The sequence below is a fragment of the Oncorhynchus mykiss genome, chromosome 11, assembly GCF_013265735.2.
Source record: "Oncorhynchus mykiss isolate Arlee chromosome 11, USDA_OmykA_1.1, whole genome shotgun sequence".
In the NCBI taxonomy this organism is placed as follows: domain Eukaryota; kingdom Metazoa; phylum Chordata; class Actinopteri; order Salmoniformes; family Salmonidae; genus Oncorhynchus; species Oncorhynchus mykiss.
In genome coordinates this window covers 60604152-60625066 of record NC_048575.1, presented here as the reverse complement: position 1 = coordinate 60625066, position 20915 = coordinate 60604152, and the positions used below count along the sequence as shown (strand labels likewise).

At 43.6% G+C, this 20915-nt stretch overlaps 1 protein-coding gene across 6 annotated transcripts; it reads right to left on the bottom strand.

Moving 5' to 3' along the window:
* Nucleotides 1-902: 902 nt before the first annotated feature.
* Nucleotides 903-20801, bottom strand: LOC110536132 (mitochondrial sodium/calcium exchanger protein). 6 transcript variants are annotated; one of them, XM_036935983.1, is made up of 15 exons: nucleotides 20243-20801; nucleotides 15069-15221; nucleotides 14517-14569; nucleotides 13950-14007; nucleotides 13676-13781; nucleotides 13420-13587; nucleotides 13025-13141; nucleotides 12537-12605; nucleotides 12308-12438; nucleotides 11961-12102; nucleotides 8397-8518; nucleotides 7121-7274; nucleotides 6931-7011; nucleotides 6723-6787; nucleotides 903-3127 (listed from the first exon to the last, which is right to left on the bottom strand). In XM_036935983.1, exons 1-15 carry the CDS (start codon nucleotides 20441-20443, stop codon nucleotides 2930-2932), a joined length of 1818 nt encoding a protein of 605 aa, XP_036791878.1. In that variant the 5' UTR covers nucleotides 20444-20801; the 3' UTR covers nucleotides 903-2929. The 6 variants fall into 6 exon arrangements, 5 of the variants coding, with proteins under 5 accessions (XP_036791878.1, XP_036791881.1, XP_036791880.1 ...); XM_036935986.1 differs by having other exon boundaries at nucleotides 20616-20801; XM_036935985.1 differs by lacking the exon at nucleotides 20243-20801 and adding an exon at nucleotides 19624-19678.
* Nucleotides 20802-20915: the final 114 nt, after the last annotated feature.

The following is a 20915-nucleotide window of genomic DNA, read 5'->3' as shown; positions in this document are numbered from 1 at the left end:
AGCCAATGAATTATACTCGTACCCAGACATTCCATAACTGCATGTGGCAGTAAATCACTAACCTTGGCTTTATACCTGTTCAAACACTCCAGGTGGCAGTAAATCACTAACCTTGGCTTTATACCTGTTCAAACACTCCAGGTGGCAGTAAATCACTAACCTTGGCTTTATACCTGTTCAAACACTCCAGGTGGCAGTAAATCACTAACCTTGGCTTTACCTGTTCAAACACTCCAGGTGGCAGTATGCCAAGTTTGTAGAAGTAGTAAAATAAGAAAATGGAGAATACCTCAATGGTGCTGCCAATGCTCTGACGCTGTAATGGGACAGATACAATGTTACATCCATCTCTATGAGATGAACACTGCTGCATGTAGATACACACTCTACAGCCTATTTTGTAGCCACTCCCCCTCCTGTGTTCATTTGTCATCGGACTGTCCTGGCATCAAGACACGCCCACCCCGACTGCCAGTAGTAATCTCAAGCCACTACACAAACCCCTGCACCTGTCCAGTAACCTACAGCTATATCTCCTAACCAGTGTTTCAACAAACCTAAGACAGTACTTTACTTTTATAACTTGTCAGTGTATTAAATAAATGTTTCACTTTGTCAAGTGCATTTGCATAGCTACCTTAACTGACTTGCCTAGTTAAATAAAAATAATAAGCTAAGAACAAATTCTTATTTACAATGATGGCCTACCCCAGACGATACTGGGCAAATTGTGCGTTGTCCTATGAGACTCCCAATCACGGCCGGTTGCGATACAGCCTGGATTTGAACCACGGTGTCTGTAGTGACGCCTCAAGCACTTAGATGCAGTGTCTTAGACCGCTGCACCACTTGAGACTTCGGGCTCAGACTAGCCCTGAGAGACGGCTATAGACAACACCTGGTTGTTACATGAAGGATGTTTTTATTTAGATCTTTAACAGAGACCATACACAATCAACATCTCAGTACCTACACATGAGTCGACACGTAAGAACCTTTATTGAACCAGGAAAAGCCCATTGAGATCGAGTCTCTTTTTCAAGGGAGGCCTGGACAAGAAGGCAGCTACAAACAATATATTAGAATTAAAACATCAATTCAACATGAAAAAAAAGCATCTACACTCCTGTAACAGTCTCCCTTATTTATTTGTTTTATTAAGTCAGTGGCCCTAACATATCTAGATGAAGCATTGGTTGTAGACTATTCCATGCCCCTGTAAGTAGCAATCCCCTAGCAGGCCCGGTAACTGCTGGCGGTGAAGGAGACCAGACTACAGAGTTAAAATGCTTTGTAGATGAACACATACAAATGTAGCTTTCTGTGCATATAAAGTGAGGTCCAACCTGCAATGGTGGGTGAGTGACTTGGCATTTGTAATAAAGAGTAAGGATGCATGACAGGAGGCTGCATGCATATACAACAAGTCACCATAATCAATTACAGAGAGAAAAGTGGCCTGATCAATCTTCTTTCTGGCCATAAGCGGGAAGCAAGCCTTATTACAAAAATAAAACCCCAATTTCAATTTAAGCTTCCTCACAAGATTATCCAAATGAACTTTAAAGGTCATGTCATCCAACCATATACCTTGGTATTTGTAGGATGACACTTTTTCAATGGATAAGCCACCAGATGTGACAATGCTAACCTTCTCTGGCTGAGTGCTAGCTCTGTTAAAGGTCATGAATTTAGTTTTTTGTACATTCAATACCAGTTTGAGACCACAAAGGGAGGCCAAAAGTGACAAAAGCAGTCTGGAGCTCTTCAACAGCCTGAACCAGAGAAGGTGCACATGAATATATGACGATCATCTGCATATAGATGCAGCTTTACTGGTTGCATCCCATTTCCCAAATCATTAATACACATTGAGAACAACAAAGGAGCTAAAATGGAACCCTGGGGCACACCTCTATTAATCTAGACTTGTGATTGTCAGCATGTACATATTGGTTTAGGAACTGTTTACTGCCCCGTTACCGAGTCTAGCTAGCAACAATTCATGGTCAACTGAATCAAATGCCTTTGATAAATCAATGATAAAAAGCAACATTGTGCTGCAGTTGTGGTACTGTGCTCTGATCTAAAACCAGACTGAACCCCGCTCAGTATGTTCTCTTCAGTTAAGATGTTTAACTGAGTTCATTAGGGACTTGTGATCTACCTGGAGCTCAGTTCCTTTTAACACATATACACACAGTCCAGACAAAGTTCTCATAAGAGCATCCTTTACCAAAGGTGCAAATATCTATCAGGTGCAGTAATGTATTACCTCTATCATACATCTGTCATAGTAAAGAAAACAATTTCTTAATAAAACATTTTTTTAAAACAATGTTTGAAGCTACTAAGTAAAGTAGCTTGTTTAGGGCCATCTTCAAATCAATTTAACAGCTGCGCCCTGCTGTTTCATGTTTCAGAAGTTGGAACTATATAGGTATTTCTATGCCATAAACGCATAGAGCACATTTGAGAATTTACTCACAACCATTACATATAGCAGTGTGTCTCGCTAAGATAGGAGACACTGCATTCACATTGATTTAAAAAGAGATACTTCCCTAGCGCTACTGCAGCTTTTATATTGTATTTCTTCTCCTTGTTGGTATATGGGTTACTTTTAAAACCGTGTTGTGCTGCTTTCACATAAGATTCACAGGATGTTGCCTGTAAGAACAATTGTCCCTACAGTCATTTCTGTATAATTGTTTTGTGTGGACCCCAGGAAGAGAAGCTGTTCTCAAGTAACAGCTAATAGCAATCTAAATATAAAAATACAGTCAGTGCAAACAGACTAAAGTAAAGCCAGAGGGGGATTTGCTCCAATTCAAATAAGGCCCAGTGTTATTGGCTTTAAATCACTCAGGTCGCAGACAGTCGTGTCAGTACTCACAGGCAGCTCCACCAGACTGGTCCAAACCATCCCTTACTGGCTTCCGGTGTGGATAAAGCCAAACTCAGTGAGCAGCGCAACCAGGAGGAAGACCGCGTAGAAGAGCAGGAGGAAGATTCCATAGGACCGGCCCATGTGGAAACAGTGCAGAGGAACTAGGATGAAGGAGAGGACCAGAGAGAGACCCAGAGAACCTGCTAGAACCCAGGTCAACAAACCTGCAGGTTCAAACTAGGGGGTGGGGATTAGAGAGAGAGAGGGGGGGGGGGGGGGGGGGGGGGGGGGGGGGGGGTTGAAATAGGGTAATACCAGTCCAATCATGTGGAAACTGAAAAAAGGTGTTGCACAGAGTTCAATATCGGGACGGCTGCTATTCTCTCTCATTGATAAACATTTTCATTTATTTCCTGATAAAACTCCTATCCTATGCACTTCAGACAAAGACATTTCTCTGGTCACTACCTTTCTACAAATGTTTATAACACCCAATTACAAACTCAGCTCATATATATATATATATATATATATATATATACACACACAGTTGAAGTCTGAAGTTTACATACACTTAGGTTGGAGTCATTAAAACTAGTTTTTTAACCACTCCACAAATTTCTTGTTAACAAACTATAGTTTTGGCAAGTACATTACTTTGTACATGACAAGTAAGTTTTCCAACAATTGTTAACAGACAGATTATTTAACATATAATTCACTGTATCACAATTCCAGTGGCTCAGAAGTTTACATACACCAAGTTGACTGTGCCTTTAAACAGCTTGGAAAATTCCACAAAATGATGTCATGGCTTTAGAAGCTTCTGATAGGCTAATTGACATAATTTGAGTCAATTGGAGGTGTACCTGTGGATGTATTTCAAGGTCTACCTTTAAACTCAGTGCCTCTGACATCATGGGAAAATCAAAAGAAATCAGCCAAGACTTCCGGAAAAACATTGTAGACCTCCACAAATCTGGTCCAACGCCTGAAGGTACCATGTTAATCTGTACAAAGTATAAACACCATGGGATCACGCAGCCGTTATACCGCTCAGGAAGGAGACGCGTTCTGTCTCCTAGAGATGAACATACTTTGGTGCGAAAAGTGCAAATCAATCCCAGAACAGCAGCAAAGGACCTTGTGAAGATGCTGGAGGAAAAAGGTACAAAAGTATCTATATCCACAGTAAGACGAGTCTTATATCGACATAACCTGAAAGGCCACTCAACAAGGAAGAGGCCACTGCTCCAAAACTGCCATAAAAAGCCAGACTACGGTTTGCAACTGCACATGGGGACAAATATCGTACTTTTTGGAGAAATGTCCTCTGGTCTGATGTAACAAAAATATACCTGTTTGGCCATAATGACCATCATTATGTTTGGAGAAAAAAGGGTAAGGCTTGCAAGCCAAAGAACACCATCCAAACCGTGAAGCACGGGGGTGGCAGCATCATGTTGTGGGGGTGCCTTGCTGCCGGAGGGACTGCTGCACTTCACAAAATAGATGGCTTTCATGAGGAAGGGAAATTATGTGGATATATTGAAGCAACATCACAAGACATCAAGTTAAAGCTTGGTCGCAAATGGGTCTTCCAAATGGACAATGACCCCAAGCATACTTCCAAAGTTGTGGCAAAATGCTTAAGGACAACAAAGTCAAGATATTGGAGTGGCCATCACAAAGCCCTGACCTCAATCCTATAGAAAATATGTGGGCAGAACTGAAAAAGCGTGTGCGTGCAAGGAGGCCTACAAACCTGACTCAGTTACACCAGCTCTGTCAGGAGGAATGGGCCAAAATTCACCCAACTTATTGTGGGAAGCTTGTGGAAGACTACCTGAAATGTTTGACCCAAGTTAAACAATTTAAAGGCAATGTTACCAAAAACGAATTGGGTGTATGTAAACTTCTGACCCACTGAGACTGTGATGAAAGAAATAAAAGCTGAAATAAACCATTCTCTCTACTATTATTCTGACATTTCACATTCTTAAAATAAAGTGGTGATCCTAACTGACCTAAGACAGGGAATCTTTACTAGGATTAAATGTCAGGAATTGTGAAAAACTGAGTTGAAATGTATTTGGCTAAGGTTTATGTAAACTTCTGACTTCAACTGTGTGTGTGTGTGTGTGTGTGTGTGTATGTATGTATATATATATATATATATATATATATATATATATATATATATATACACACTGCTCAAAAAAATAAAAGGGAAAAAATAAAAGGGAACACTAAAATAACACATCCTAGATCTGAATGTATGAAATATTCTTATTAAATACTTTTCTTTACATAGTTGAATATGCTGACAACAAAATCACACAAATATTATCAATGGAAATCAAATGTATCAACCCATGGAGGTCTGGATTTGGAGTGACACTCAAAATTAAAGTGGAAAACCACACTAGAGGCTGATCCATCTTTGATGTAATGTCCTTAAAACAAGTAAAAATGAGGCTCAGTAGTGTGTGTGGCCTCCACATGCCTGTATGCCCTCCCTACAACGCCTGGGCATGCTCCTGATGAGGTGGCGGATGGTCTCCTGAGGGATCTCCTCCCAGACCTGGACTAAAGCATCCGCCAACTCCTGGACAGTCTGTGGTGCAACGTGGCGTTGGTGGATGGAGCGAGACATGATGTCCCAGATGTGCTCAATTGGATCCAGGTCTGGGGAACGGGCGGGCCAGTCCATAGCATCAATGCCTTCCTCTTGCAGGAACTGCTGACACACTCCAGCCACATGAGGTCTAGCATTGTCTTGCATTAGGAGGAACCCAGGGCCAACCGCACCAGCATATGGTCTCACAAGGGGTCTGAGGAACTCATCTTGGTAACTAATGGCAGTCAGGCTACCTCTGACGAGCACATGGAGGGCTGTGCGGCCCCCCAAAGAAATGCCACCCCACACCATGACTGACCCACCGCCAAACCGGTCAGGCTGGAGGATGCTGCAGGCAGCAGAACATTCTCCACGGCGTCTCCAGACTCTGTCACGTACTCAGTGTGAACCTGCTTTCATCTGTGAAGATCACAGGGCGCCAGTGGCGAATTTGCCAATCTTGGTGTTCTCTGGCAAATGCCAAACGTCCTGCACGGTGTTGGGCTGTAGTAAGCACAACCCCCACCTGTGGACGTCGGGCCCTCATACCACCCTCATGGAGTCTGTTTCTGACTGTTTGAGCAGACACATGCACATTTGTGGCCTGCTGGAGGTTATTTTGCAGGGCTCTGGCAGTGCTCCTCCTGCTCCTCCTTGCACAAAGGCGGAGGTAGCGGTCCTGCTGCTGGGTTGTTGCCCTCCTATGGCCTCCTCCACGTCTCCTGATGTACTGGGCTGTCTCCTGGTAGCGCCTCCATGCTCTGGACACTACGCTGACAGACACAGCAAACCTTCTTGCCACAGCTCGCATTGATGTTCCATCCTGGATGAGCTGCATTACCTGAGCCACTTGTGTGGGTTGTAGACTTCGTCTCATGCTACCACTAGAGTGAAAGCACCGCCAGCATTCAAAAGTGACCAAAACATCAGCCAGGAAGCATAGGAACTGAGAAGTGGTCTGTGGTTACCACCTGCAGAACCACTCCTTTATTGGGGGTATCTTGCTAATTGCCTATAATTCCACCTGTCGTCTATTCCATTTGCACAACAGCATGTGAAATGTATTGTCAATCAGTGTTGCTTCCTAAGTGGACAGTTTGATTTCACAGAAGTGTGATTGACTTGCAGTAACATTGTGTTGTTTAAGTGTTCCCTTTATTTTTTTGAGCAGTGTATATATGAAAGGAGTACTGAAGCTAAGAGCAGACGTACCGTCACCACTGGCTCGTTGTTAAACATCTGCATCAGACAGCCAATGCCCACTCCAATCAGCATGTCTGAGAGGAACACGATCAAGGCAGAAACATGATTCATACACATAGCAGAGGTACACACACTCGCATTTTGCTTTTCACAGTCAAAACACACACACTCCCATTATGCCTGCACAAACATGTCCAGAAGACACACAAAAGGATACTAAAGATGATTCCCCCAAAGCAGGCTGATATTGCCATCTGAGGGTATCCCTGGCGAGCGATGGTGACGTCAGAAAAACTATCTGGAAATAAACAGATTCAACACTACAGCAAGCAAGCAGTCTGTCTGTCTTCTGTTGAATGATTAGTAGGGGAGTGCAGATCACCTCAGTTTGTGTGTATGTGTCTCACCCCCTATGCTGTTTCCCCAGGCCAGCAGTGTGAGACCCAGTAAATTGTTGGACAGACTGAAGACCACACCGAGCATGTGCAGGATACTGACCACCTCCAAGGCTGCAGCACTGATCCATATCGCACTCACCACAAAGCCCAGCAGAGAGAACAGCTATGGAGAAACCCCACACACATCATACACACTCACCACAAAGCCCAGCAGAGAGAACAGCTATGGAGAAAAACCACACACATCATTCACACTCACCACAAAGCCCAGCAGAGAGAACAGCTATGGAGAAAAACCACACACATCATACACACTCACCACAAAGCCCAGCAGAGAGAACAGCTATGGACAAACCCCACACACATCATTCACACTCACCACAAAGCCCAGCAGAGAGAACAGCTATGGAGAAAAACCACACACATCATTCACACTCACCACAAAGCCCAGCAGAGAGAACAGCTATGGAGAAAAACCACACACATCATACACACTCACCACAAAGCCCAGCAGAGAGAACAGCTATGGAGAAAAACCACACACATCATACGCACTCACCACAAAGCCCAGCAGAGAGAACAGCTATGGAGAAAAACCACACACATCATACACACTCACCACAAAGCCCAGCAGAGAGAACAGCTATGGAGAAAAACCACACACATCATTCACACTCACCACAAAGCCCAGCAGAGAGAACAGCTATGGACAAACCCCACACACATCATTCACACTCACCACAAAGCCCAGCAGAGAGAACAGCTATGGAGAAAACCCACACACATCATACACACTCACCACAAAGCCCAGCAGAGAGAACAGCTATGGACAAACCCCACACACATCATACACACTCACCACAAAGCCCAGCAGAGAGAACAGCTATGGAGAAAAACCACACACATCATACACACTCACCACAAAGCCCAGCAGAGAGAACAGCTATGGAGAAAAACCACACACATCATACACACTCACCACAAAGCCCAGCAGAGAGAACAGCTATGGACAAACCCCACACACATCATACATACTCACCACAAAGCCCAGCAGAGAGAACACCTATGGACAAACCCCACACACATCATACACACTCACCACAAAGCCCAGCAGAGAGAACAGCTATGGAGAAAAACCACACACATCATACACACTCACCACAAAGCCCAGCAGAGAGAACAGCTATGGACAAACCCCACACACATCATACACACTCACCACAACACCTAACAGAGACAACAACAGTTATGGAAAGAAGGAATGTGTCTGTGTATGTGTTCTTACTGAGTGGTATGGCGGGGGGTGGTTGTTGGTGGTGGTGAGGAAGACTATGGCGGAGAGGAAGAGGCCAAAGAGCAACGTCAACGCCCAGACAGGAAACTGATCCTCGATCTGATACATCCCGTCTAGAGAGAGAAAGTGACACCAGTCCAGTGGGTTAGCCCACTTCTTCTGGAGAGGATGTCACATTTTACAGAATAGAGATTGAGGTTCTTTGACCACACACCCATACATAGTAGTGGTGCGCAGATCAGCTGTTTGTTCACCTGCACCGGCATGCAATTGCTAACAACGCATCCGCAACCGCCAGACTATATGTGATAAAGTGAAAATATGAAGACCACACCCAACCCTAACCCTCTAATATAGAAAATGCGCTGTAGGCTACAGGCAGAGATGGCGGAACAATTTTTTGGCAGAGGGTGCCTGATGTAGATACATTTCTGCTTATTTCTGACATTTTGGTAGGCTGTGTGTTAGTCAACTTGTCTATAATTATATATATATATATATATATACAGTGCCTTGCGAAAGTATTCGGCCCCCTTGAACTTTGCGACCCTTTGCCACATTTCAGGCTTCAAACATAAAGATATAAAACTGTATTTTTTTGTGAAGAATCAACAACAACTGGGACACAATCATGAAGTGGAACGACATTTATTGGATATTTCAAACTTTTTTAACAAATCAAAAACTGAAAAGTTGGGCGTGCAAAATTATTCAGCCCCTTAAGTTAATACTTTGTAGCGCCACCTTTTGCTGCGATTACAGCTGTAAGTCGCTTGGGGTATGTCTCTATCAGTTTTGCACATCGAGAGACTGAAATTGTTTCCCATTCCTCCTTGCAAAACAGCTCGAACTCAGTGAGGTTGGATGGAGAGCATTTGTGAACAGCAGTTTTCAGTTCTTTCCACAGATTCTCGATTGGATTCAGGTCTGGACTTTGACTTGGCCATTCTAACACCTGGATATGTTTATTTTTGAACCATTCCATTGTAGATTTTGCTTTATGTTTTGGATCATTGTCTTGTTGGAAGACAAATCTCCATCCCAGTCTCAGGTCTTTTGCAGACTCCATCAGGTTTTCTTCCAGAATGGTCCTGTATTTGGCTCCATCCATCTTCCCATCAATTTTAACCATCTTCCCTGTCCCTGCTGAAGAAAAGCAGGCCCAAACCATGATGCTGCCACCACCATGTTTGACAGTGGGGATGGTGTGTTCAGGGTGATGAGATGTGTTGCTTTTATGCCAAACATTGGCATTGTTGCCAAAAAAATGAATTTTGGTTTCATCTGACCAGAGCACCTTCTTCCACATGTTTGGTGTGTCTCCCAGGTGGCTTGTGGCAAACTTTAAACAACACTTTTTATGGATATCTTTAAGAAATGGCTTTCTTCTTGCCACTCTTCCATAAAGGCCAGATTTGTGCAATATACGACTGATTGTTGTCCTATGGACAGAGTTTCCCACCTCAGCTGTAGATCTCTGCAGTTCATCCAGAGTGATCATGGGCCTCTTGGCTGCATCTCTGATCAGTCTTCTCCTTGTATGAGCTGAAAGTTTAGAGGGATGGCCAGGTCTTGGTAGATTTGCAGTGGTCTGATACTCCTTCCATTTCAATATTATCGCTTGCACAGTGTTCCTTGGGATGTTTAAAGCTTGGGAAATCTTTTTGTATCCAAATCCGGCTTTAAACTTCTTCACAACAGTATCTCGGACCTGCCTGGTGTGTTCCTTGTTCTTCATGATGCTCTCTGCGCTTTTAACGGACCTCTGAGACTATCACAGTGCAGGTGCATTTATACGGAGACTTGATTACACACAGGTGGATTGTATTTATCATCATTAGTCATTTAGGTCAACATTGGATCATTCAGAGATCCTCACTGAACTTCTGGAGAGAGTTTGCTGCACTGAAAGTAAAGGGGCTGAATAATTTTGCACGCCCAATTTTTAAGTTTTTGATTTGTTAGAAAAGTTTGAAATATCCAGTAAATGTCGTTCCACTTCATGATTGTGTCCCACTTGTTGTTGATTCTTCACAAAAAAAATACAGTTTTATATCTTTATGTTTGAAGCCTGAAATGTGGCAAAAGGTCGTAAAGTTCAAGGGGGCCGAATACTTTCGCAAGGCACTGTATATGCAGCTTCTCTTCTGTCATTATATGTTGCCCCAGAAGACTAAATAAACTCTTGCTCGCCAGAATAATGTCAGAAATCGATAGAATTAATGTTTCAATCTACTTGACATTGGTAACGTTCTCGGTCATCTCTGATTCTTTCGTGGAGCAGTTTAGGGACTGGGGAGAAAATAAATTAACTAAAAAAAATGAAAGATTTTCTCTGCAAAATTTCCAAATGACATCAGTTTGACCAGTTGTAAGGAAATAGAAAGCTGTGAAAATGACCCAACAGGTTTCTGATAAGATTTCAGTTCGGCTTAGATGCACATTTTATGTGGTTTAAATACTAGCTTTTATGATACTGATGAAGATATCACCTCTACAGCAGTGGAATGGCATCAAACAACTGGAAAACATGTGTTTGATGTATTTTATACCATTCCACTAATTCCACTCCAGCCTATACCACAAGCCCGTCCTCCCCAATTAAGGTGCCACCAACCTCCTGTGCTGTACAGATTGTATCGAACTGCACTTTCACATTCTCTGAAGATGCTGAAAGAAATAAATCATATTTCTCCACTCCTGTTCCCATATCCACATTTTTCCTACATTTGGTGTATAATTTACTGCAAGATAGCCTTAATATTAAAATGATTAAGCATATGTGAGAGGTTATAGCCATACAGTCAGTGTCCAGATTTCAGTTTCCATTTAACCCATCTGAACAGTAGGCAGTCCAGTTCCCTTGGCGTGCCATAGGCCTATTTGAAGTCCCTGTCTTGTGACTGTCAAATTTGTACAGGGCCTCACAATCACCACACAGCTGGCAATGCTGTCATCCTCTTAACACTTTTCTGGTCCTCCTTTCCCTTTATTTTCAACTCTCCATTTCACAGTTTCTCTTAATTAAAAACTCTGCCTCGGTGGATTGACATTAACTTTCTCTGCCTGTTCGCAAAAGCTATTTGGCATGCGTAACGCCTTGATCACACCGACAGCGTCACTGAGCAAAATGTTACACATCATCATCTGGATATGTGTGTAACAAAATTTCAACCGTCACCTTCTGCTACCATTTCTGTCAAGCCGTCTACACATACAGTTTGACGCATACGTTCAACGTAAGCACCACACAACGCACTGCAACTGCCTCTGCAACGCCATGCTGCCAGGCAAATGCAGTGTTCCATTGGAAATGAATGTACTTCTGGTGTCCCAGAATGCAATGCTGCTGTTGGTGTGATCGAGGTGTAAAGCTTACACTTATGCACTAATACCAGATAGGTTTTTCTTTCACTATTCTAGGCTAAATGTGACCTATAGATATAAATAGCACAAGAATTCAACATTTGTGGATTTTTTAAGGAATGAAACCCAGGTGGGCAGCAGATAACGAGTTAACCTGCGCTTCACTAACACACAGGCATGTAGACTTACACTCTCCAGAACGGAAGGTGAGCACACACACCAGTGGTGCGGTGATCAGGTGGAGGCAGTTTAATGGTCTTCTCCAGTTCCTGTCTTCTTTATCAGGATCCACCACTGGAACAGTCAGCAGCAGCAGCACCTCCAGTGGCATCTGGTGGACAGGGGAGAAACTGCAGCTCAGTAACCACACATTCAAGCACACAATGATGCTCCTCCTGTCCAAATAAAAACATAAGTGCTCTGTTCACAACCCCTGTCATAACACTGACTCCTAATTATTACAGTTCTGCCAATAGAAAAGTGCAAAGACATTCAGATCTGCAAATAGAAAAACACACAGAGTCATGCATGCACACCTTTAGTATTTTGATGGCCCTCCAGCACCAGGACTTCCTCCTCCAGATCCTGCTGTCCACCGGGTTGAGAGAACTCAACAGGATGGAACTGGTTGATTCACAGTAGGGCAGCAGGGGACAGTACTCACTGTCTATACATGCACAAACACAAACACTTGACTGGATTGATTCTCATAGCACACCCCAGCGGAATAACTTAGTAGAATGTACACATGATTGTGGTTGTTACCGTAGTCCTCCTGGATGCTGCTATTAGATATAAGAATTGCCTCATCATCGGACTCAGACGACTGGAACTCTGCACACAGATATGACTGTCAGACACACACACACAATCTTGTATAGCTAACCTTGTGGGGACACACAATTCAGTCCCATTCAAAAGCCTATTTTTCCCTATCCGTACTCTTACCCTAACTCTAGCTCCTAACCCTTAATGTAATTCCAACCCTAACACTAATTCTAACCTTAACCCTAAACCCCCTAGAAATAGCATTTGACCTCGTGGGGACTAACAAAATGTCCCCAATTGGTCAAATATTCGTTTGTTTACTATTCTTGTTTGGACCAGAATAATTAAACACGTCCACCAGGTGACTCTCACTGTGTGTGTGTCAAATTAAAACACATTTTATTTGTCACATTTGAGTTATTTCACAGTTAGTGTAGACTAACTAACTAACAATGCAGAGTTTGTTGTGTGTGTGAGTGTGTTACCTGGTACATGTGTTGAGCTCTGGATGGAACTTCTGGTCGCTGAGTGTTTCTGATGACTGTAGATGTAGGCACTCGCGATGACTGTTATCACATACACCACATATAGCCCCAGGTACCCTACAGAGAGAAACAAACACCTTATTCTTATTTCACCCCATTCACCCCAGTGTAAACAGTCCTAACTTCTGAAGTGCACTGAATACTGTGTCTAGGTCTGTAATATTTTGACTGGGTTCAAGCTTGAGGGACACAGAGGCATGACTGATAGATGAACCTGAAATAGAGAGAGGTTTGGTGTTGTGTAGCTCCCAGGGTAATGTTGACTCCTACAACCATGACACAACTCTTATTCAACTCTAACGCAAGAAGTCTAACCCAACTGTGTGTGTGTTTACCCAGTGTCTCTCCCAGTGATATAGTTCCTCTGTAGAGGATGATGACGGTCCAGAAGACAGCAGCCATGTAGAAGATGACATCACGCAGGAAGGGGCGGGACGCCACAGTGAAGGGTTTGACCAATGACACAGCCCCGGCAACCACAGTGGTTACGAAGATACCCGCTCCTATGGACGGAGGGAAAGAGGGATTAAAGGAGCAGGTCTACTCTGACTGAACAGTGCTTCTATAGCAAGGCGTTGTATGTGTACGTACCAAACAGTGCTCCTATAGCCAAGCCAGCAGTGTGTGGACGGGAGAAGGCCACTGTGGCACTGAAGACATCTGGGGCTCCGTTACCTAGCGCCAGGAACGTAACACCCTGACACACACTGTTAGGGAAAACACTTCTGGTGCTAGAGTAGAGTTTGTTTGTGAGTGTATTTGTGTGTGTGTGTCTGACGAGATGATAATTTAAGCAGATTTAAAGAAATATTCATGAAAATATGTTGAATGCGATACAGTGTGTGTGTGTGCTGTAGAGGGATACAGCCACGTTGTGTGTGAGTTGAAGGGAGGAGGAGATGGCTGAGAGGTTGGGACAGAAGCTGAAGATAGAAAAAACATAGATGCGCCTTAAGTCAATCAATAGTTAACCTAGAACCCCCCAGCCTCAAACACACAGTATATAACAACAGTCTGGAGGACATTTGCTTTCTCTGTGAGACATGTGATCAGTCATATGACCAAATCACAAACATTAAAGTAAGTCTCATCTCCCTGAGAGGAAACCTTAACCAGGACACACTCATCTCAGGTGGTCAAGTGACTAGGCCCATCCCACTGAGCACAGACGTCAATTCAACGTAATTTCATTGAAATTACATGGAAACAACATTGATTCAACCAGTGTGTGCCCAGTGGGATGTGACCATATCGCTATTGTAACCCTGCAGTCAACGAAACACAACCACAAACATCACTCTCCTTACAGCCAGCGTACAGCGAGAGACAGAGACTGTTACGAAACTCATGTTTCTCAGTCTTATAGAGAGTCTGTAAACTCAACTTACAGGCTGTAAAGACATTATAAACAGAGCATGTAAGTGACACTTACAACTTTGATGCAGTCAGTCCCAGAACTATGAACAAGAACAACAACCAAATAATCTGTAGAGAGAGAAGAGGGATAGAGATGAAAGATTAGTACTGACATGGCAGGCTCTCTATCTTGAGTTGCGCCATGTCCTTGACCACACACTCAGAGGGTCTTCGGGGAGCTAGAGGGGAACCATCCTTTTGCAGAAGCACAGCATTGGTAGTTATGAAAATATCTTAGCAATGAGATTTCTTACTATTGCCAAGCTCATAGTTGTTAACTATCAATATTCATACAGATATAATCAACAAAGCAGGTAAATATGTAATTTTTCCCTCACTGCCTGATTTCATGACTCTGTGTTTTACTGCATGGCTCAGTTAAAGCTGATGTAAATCCAGCTTTATTAGAGGAAGTTCTACTCAGAACAGAGGGAAGTATCCGTTACTAGCTTCTATTGAGGTTGCTTCAGCTTCCTTATTTCAATTTAAGTCATTCTGGGTAGTAAGAGCACCTGCTAATGACAAGACACACACACACACACACACACACACACACACACACACTTACACAGAGTGTGATGGTGAGGGGTGTGAGGTCGGGTGGTAGTAGACAGAAGGTCATCTTGAGGTAGTTGATGAAGCTGTCTTCCATACTGCAGTCTGGGGTGGTCTTCACAAACGCACAGCGATCAACAGCACTCAGGTTCATCACTATGGCACACTGAAAGACAAATGCATGCCCACACACACACACACACTTCATCAATACATCACACTGGAGAGGGGATACTAGCTTACTAAGAAATAATGGTTACATCTGGATACTGACAACCATCATCTCTCACACTGAGCTCAACACAGACAGCTTAGCTGAGAACCTAATAAAAACAAAGCAGTGCTTGAAGGGAACAGAAGACCCAGTGTTGTTGTGATTCTGGATGGCCAGATAGAGTAGCTTGCAACAATGACACACATTCACTAGCTAGCTAACGAACATCTGTAATGATGTATTTGAGAGACAACAAGTGCTCATTGTGCAACTTATTGTTTTCATTAAACATTGGAGATGTTTCATGTTGTCAACAATCTAAGACAACCCTGTCTGTTTTACCCCTAGTAGCGCACATGTCGTTTTGTTGCTAAACAACCAACCCCTCTATACAGCCTGACATTGAAGGTGTCATAAAACCATTTTTCCTATAGGGAAGTTCAGAAACACTTCCCTAATTTTAAGTGTTTCTAAAATCCCCTATAGGAAAAATGACTGGTGGAAATAACGATTGGAACCATTTAATTCTTCTTCGATGAGGTTTAACGCCAGTTGGCATCCAATATGTTGCATTACCACCACCAACTAGACTTGAATACAACTCCTTTATACTTTGCTTGAACAAAATAAATAAACAAACAAATAGCCTAAAATCTAACACTATACTCAAAAAAAAAATAACACCACCCTACTCCACTATTTAAATATATTAAGTCCTACCTCAGGCCAACAACCTGAAAGGGTGGGACATCACCACTTAACACATTTATAGCAATGGTTATCAACTGTACTGCAGGGATGGAACGCAAGTCGCAGAAAATTGTGGTTGTGGTGGCAGCTGCAGAGAGGTATTTGGGTGTGTGAGGCTTGACATCAGAAGAGTGGCTTCCTGGAACTCTTCTGATGTCTTCTGAACCATTGCTATAAAATGCTAAAAATCCAATCTTACCGAAACATATTTCACTTGTTGGTTCATCCCTCTGTACTGGTACAGATCTACTACTCACACCACTCCTCTCAGGATCCATCCCTCTGTACTGGTACAGATCTACTACTCACACCACTTCTCTCAGGGTCCATCCCTCTGTACTGGTACAGATCTACTACTCACACCACTCCTCTCAGGATCCATCCCTCTGTACTGGTACAGATCTACTACTCACACCACTTCTCTCAGGATCCATCCCTCTGTACAGATCTACTACTCACACCACTCCTCTCAGGGTCCATCCCTCTGTACTGGTACAGATCTACTACTCACACCACTCCTCTCAGGGTCCATCCCTCTGTACTGGTACAGATCTACTACTCACACCACTCCTCTCAGGATCCATCCCTCTGTACTGGTACAGATCTACTACTCACACCACTCCTCTCAGGATCCATCCCTCTGTACTGGTACAGATCTACTACTCACACCACTCCTCTCAGGATCCATCCCTCTGTACTGGTACAGATCTACTACTCACACCACTCCTCTCAGGATCCCTCCCTCTGTACTGGTACAGATCTACTACTCACAACACTCCTCTCAGGATCCATCCCTCTGTACTGGTACAGATCTACTACTCACACCACTCCTCTCAGGGTCCATCCCTCTGTACTGGTACAGATCTACTACTCACACCACTTCTCTCAGGATCCCTCCATCTGTACTGGTACAGATCTACTACTCACACCACTCCTCTCAGGATCCATCCCTCTGTACTGGTACAGATCTACTACTCACACCACTCCTCTCAGGATCCATCCCTCTGTACTGGTACAGATCTACTACTCACACCACTTCTCTCAGGATCCATCCCTCTGTACTGGTACAGATCTACTACTCACACCACTCCTCTCAGGGTCCATCCCTCTGTACTGGTACAGATCTACTACTCACACCACTTCTCTCAGGATCCATCCCTCTGTACTGGTACAGATCTACTACTCACACCACTCCTCTCAGGATCCATCCCTCTGTACTGGTACAGATCTACTACTCACACCACTCCTCTCAGGATCCATCCCTCTGTACTGGTACAGATCTACTACTCACACCACTTCTCTCAGGATCCATCCCTCTGTACTGGTACAGATCTACTACTCACACCACTCCTCTCAGGATCCATCCCTCTGTACTGGTACAGATCTACTACTCACACCACTTCTCTCAGGATCCTCCCTTTTGACCCATCTTCCTCTACTTTCTTCACTGCCTCAGCAGTTGACAACTTCAGTTGACAACAACCCTGGAAACCTCAACCTGCCTCTCTCGCATGGGACATTTCTGATCCCCAGCCACATGGGCACCCCTACAATTAACACATACCACTACTTTCCCCAATGCTACACATTCCTTTGTCTCATGTCCTTCTGCACTCTTCTCACACCTAGGAACCTCCCTCCTACACACATGCCCATAAGCTTGACACCTGTAACAATGTAATGTATTCGGCACAAAAGCTCGTACAGAACAACTTATATATCCTATCATCACTTTGTCAGGCAAAGGCTCAACATCAGAACTCAAAATAACAGACAATGACTCTTCTGTTTCAGCACTCTCATCACCCTGTCTGTGTCGCACCAAACGATGAGCATCACAAACACCCGGAATCTTCCCCATCAGTTGGTCAACTTTTACATTTACTGCTACCCCAGTAATCAATCCTTTCAATGGCACCCTTTTCTTGAGAGCAAAACAATTCACATTTCTTGCCCCCATTTGTTTAATGTGGAGTGCCTTTTCCCTCTGACCAGCAGAATCACAAACAATTATCACAAGACCACTTCTGGTTACCCTCACCGATTCCACAGCACCCAACTCTGTTTTCACCCACCCTGAAACCACAAATGGATCAGCCAAAAGGCAAGGGTCCACTTTTTCCAAAAACTTCAATCCTACTGTCACAGACTCATCTTTATCCTGACCCTTGGTGCAAGCCTCAGGCTCCGAGAACTTCACCACACCTACCACCTGCAATACTTCGCCCTCATTCACTTCCATTTCTCCTCCTGTCTTCAGCTCACTCTGCTTACACTTTCTGCCACTCTTCTTTAACAAACCATCTCCCTTTTTTCTGCCATTTTTAACCGACAAGCTCACAGTCTTCCTTTCTCTCTCTCTCTCTCTCTCTCTCTTAGACCTCCTCTGCCTCTCTTTTTCCCTCCATTACCCCTCCGTATTCCAAATATATGTCTCCTTATGATAATACTGCACTTCTCCTGACATATATCTTGTTCTTGCTTTCTCAATGGACAACATTTAACCACTGTCACAATCTCAGTACAATCAGCACGAACCCCTTGGGATGTCAGATCCATTTCCTTATTTGACTGCTAGGTTTTATGGGTATTATGAGTCATACTGTGGTACTCTATTGGGCTGGTGAAAACAATATAGGCGTATTTACTTTGTGCGGATAAAGGAAAGAGGAGAGCTATTCTAGATTATTGAGATGCACCCAAAATGTCCATTTTTAAAAAGGAAGTTTTTTTTGCTCACATACACCAATCACGATCAAGTGAGATCAATTTAAAAAAGCGCATGTTCATGTCTTATACTAATTGGAAGAGTAGCTGAGTAAAGCTGAACTCAGTTTATCTTATATCAAGGCAGAATTTAGTATTGATAACTGTTTGCGAGATTAGCAACAACATTGAATCACCATCAGTCAATGATTCTGAAAACGCTTACCTGTACCAACGTTTGTCCAGTAGAACTGCGGAAATTCATTCTTTTAATAAAAACTTGTATCGACTACAACCACAATTTTTCTTCTTTCGTTGCTCAACCCAAATGAGCTTGTGCCAATTTATTCTCCCTTTACGTAGTATATCAAGGCCGCTATGTGTCAAGTTGAGCAACACAAACAAACAAGGAAAAAGTCGGTGGTTGTATTCGATACGTTTTATTAAAAGTATGAATTTCAGCACCCCTCGAAAGGACCGCAGGTGTACAGGACAAACATAGGTACAGGTAAGCGTTTTCAGAATTTACATTTTTACAAGTATCGATTGCTGATGATTCATTGTTGTTGCTAGCAAATCGTGCGACCAGTTATCAATACTCAACGCCTGTATATTAGATAAAGTTTTCCGCTCTACTTGAAGAGTTGCACAGTTAGCCGCACATCACCCCCCAAAAAATGGAGTTAAAAGTCAGACTTATGGTTGAAATCTAATTAGATAAACAATATATACAAAAGTATGTGGACACCCATAAAATTTGTAGATTCGGCTATTTCAACCACACCCGTTGCTGACAGGTGTATAAAATTGAGCACACAGCCATGCAATCTCCATAGACAAATATTGGCTGTAGAATGGCCTTACCGAAGAGCTCAGTAACTTTCAATGTGGTACCTACCCCAGGAAGCAACGTCAGCACAATAACTGTTTGTCTGGAGCTTCGTGAAATGGGTTTCCATGGCCAAGCAGCCGACACAAACCTAAGATCACCATGCGCAATGCCAAACGTAAGCTGGAGTGGTGTAAAGCTTGCTGCCATTAGACTCTGCAGCAGTGGAAATGCGTTCTCTGGAGTGATGAAACACGCTCCATCTGGCAGTCCAACAGACAAATCTGGGTTTGGCGGATGCCGGGAGAACGCTACCTGGCCCAATGCATAGTGCCAACTGTAAAGTTTGGTGGAGGAAGAATAATAATCTGGGGTTGTTTTTCATGGTTCGGGCTAGGCCCCTTAGTTCCAGTGAAGGGAAATCTTAATGCTACAGCATACAATGACATTCCAGACAATTGTGCTTCCCACTTTGTGGCCATTTCCTGTTTCAGTTTGCTCTTGTGGTTGAATGGAAGCAAGTCCCCGCAGCAATGTTCCAACATCTAGTGGAAAGCCCTCCCAGAAAAGTGGAGGCTGTTATAGCAGCAAAGGGGGGAGAAACTCCATGTTAATGCTGATGATTTTGAAATTATATTTGACGAGCAGGTGTCCACATACACTACATGACCAAATGTATCTCACTAACCTTGTCTGTGTTTCCCTGATGGAACATCGCGAAGTGCGTGCCCACCATAGTACCCACGGACAAGCGCAGGTCAGCACCGTCAGGGGATCGGTCTGGAGACGGTACTACCCCGGTACCAGACTCGCCGGAGCCCAAGCCATAAATATATTGAAAACACAACAGCAGCAACATGGAGATAAAAACAACCCGAGATTTCATCATTTATTCCGTTGAAGGATTGCGTCCATTCCGAGACTGGGTGCGTTCGGTTCAGATCAAACCTAAGAATAGAATACTGGGGACGAAATGAAAGTGTCACTAATTGCTGTAAGCTAAATGTTGCAATGAAAAGTTGAAGGCTGCCTGATCAGCAAGAATTAACAGATTGACCAACCCTTTGTTACAGCCACCTCTGTTATGTAGTCGTTGCAAATATACGCGCAAAGCTCTTCTTCTTGTAGTTGTTGACACCATTTATGTTTGAGTGTTCGCAAAGTCCGTGAACATTATGTACAAAATCATCTGACTCGCGGACTCTCCAAGCCTGCGTCATCAGTGTTACTTCCTTAAAACACGTGACGTCCACACTTAAACCCACCCGACAATTGTAGTGAGGACCAGGCAGACGCCTTCGTGTGTGTGTGTGTGCGACCCACTGACCGCTGCAGTCTCAGATCAAACAGAAATCAGTCAG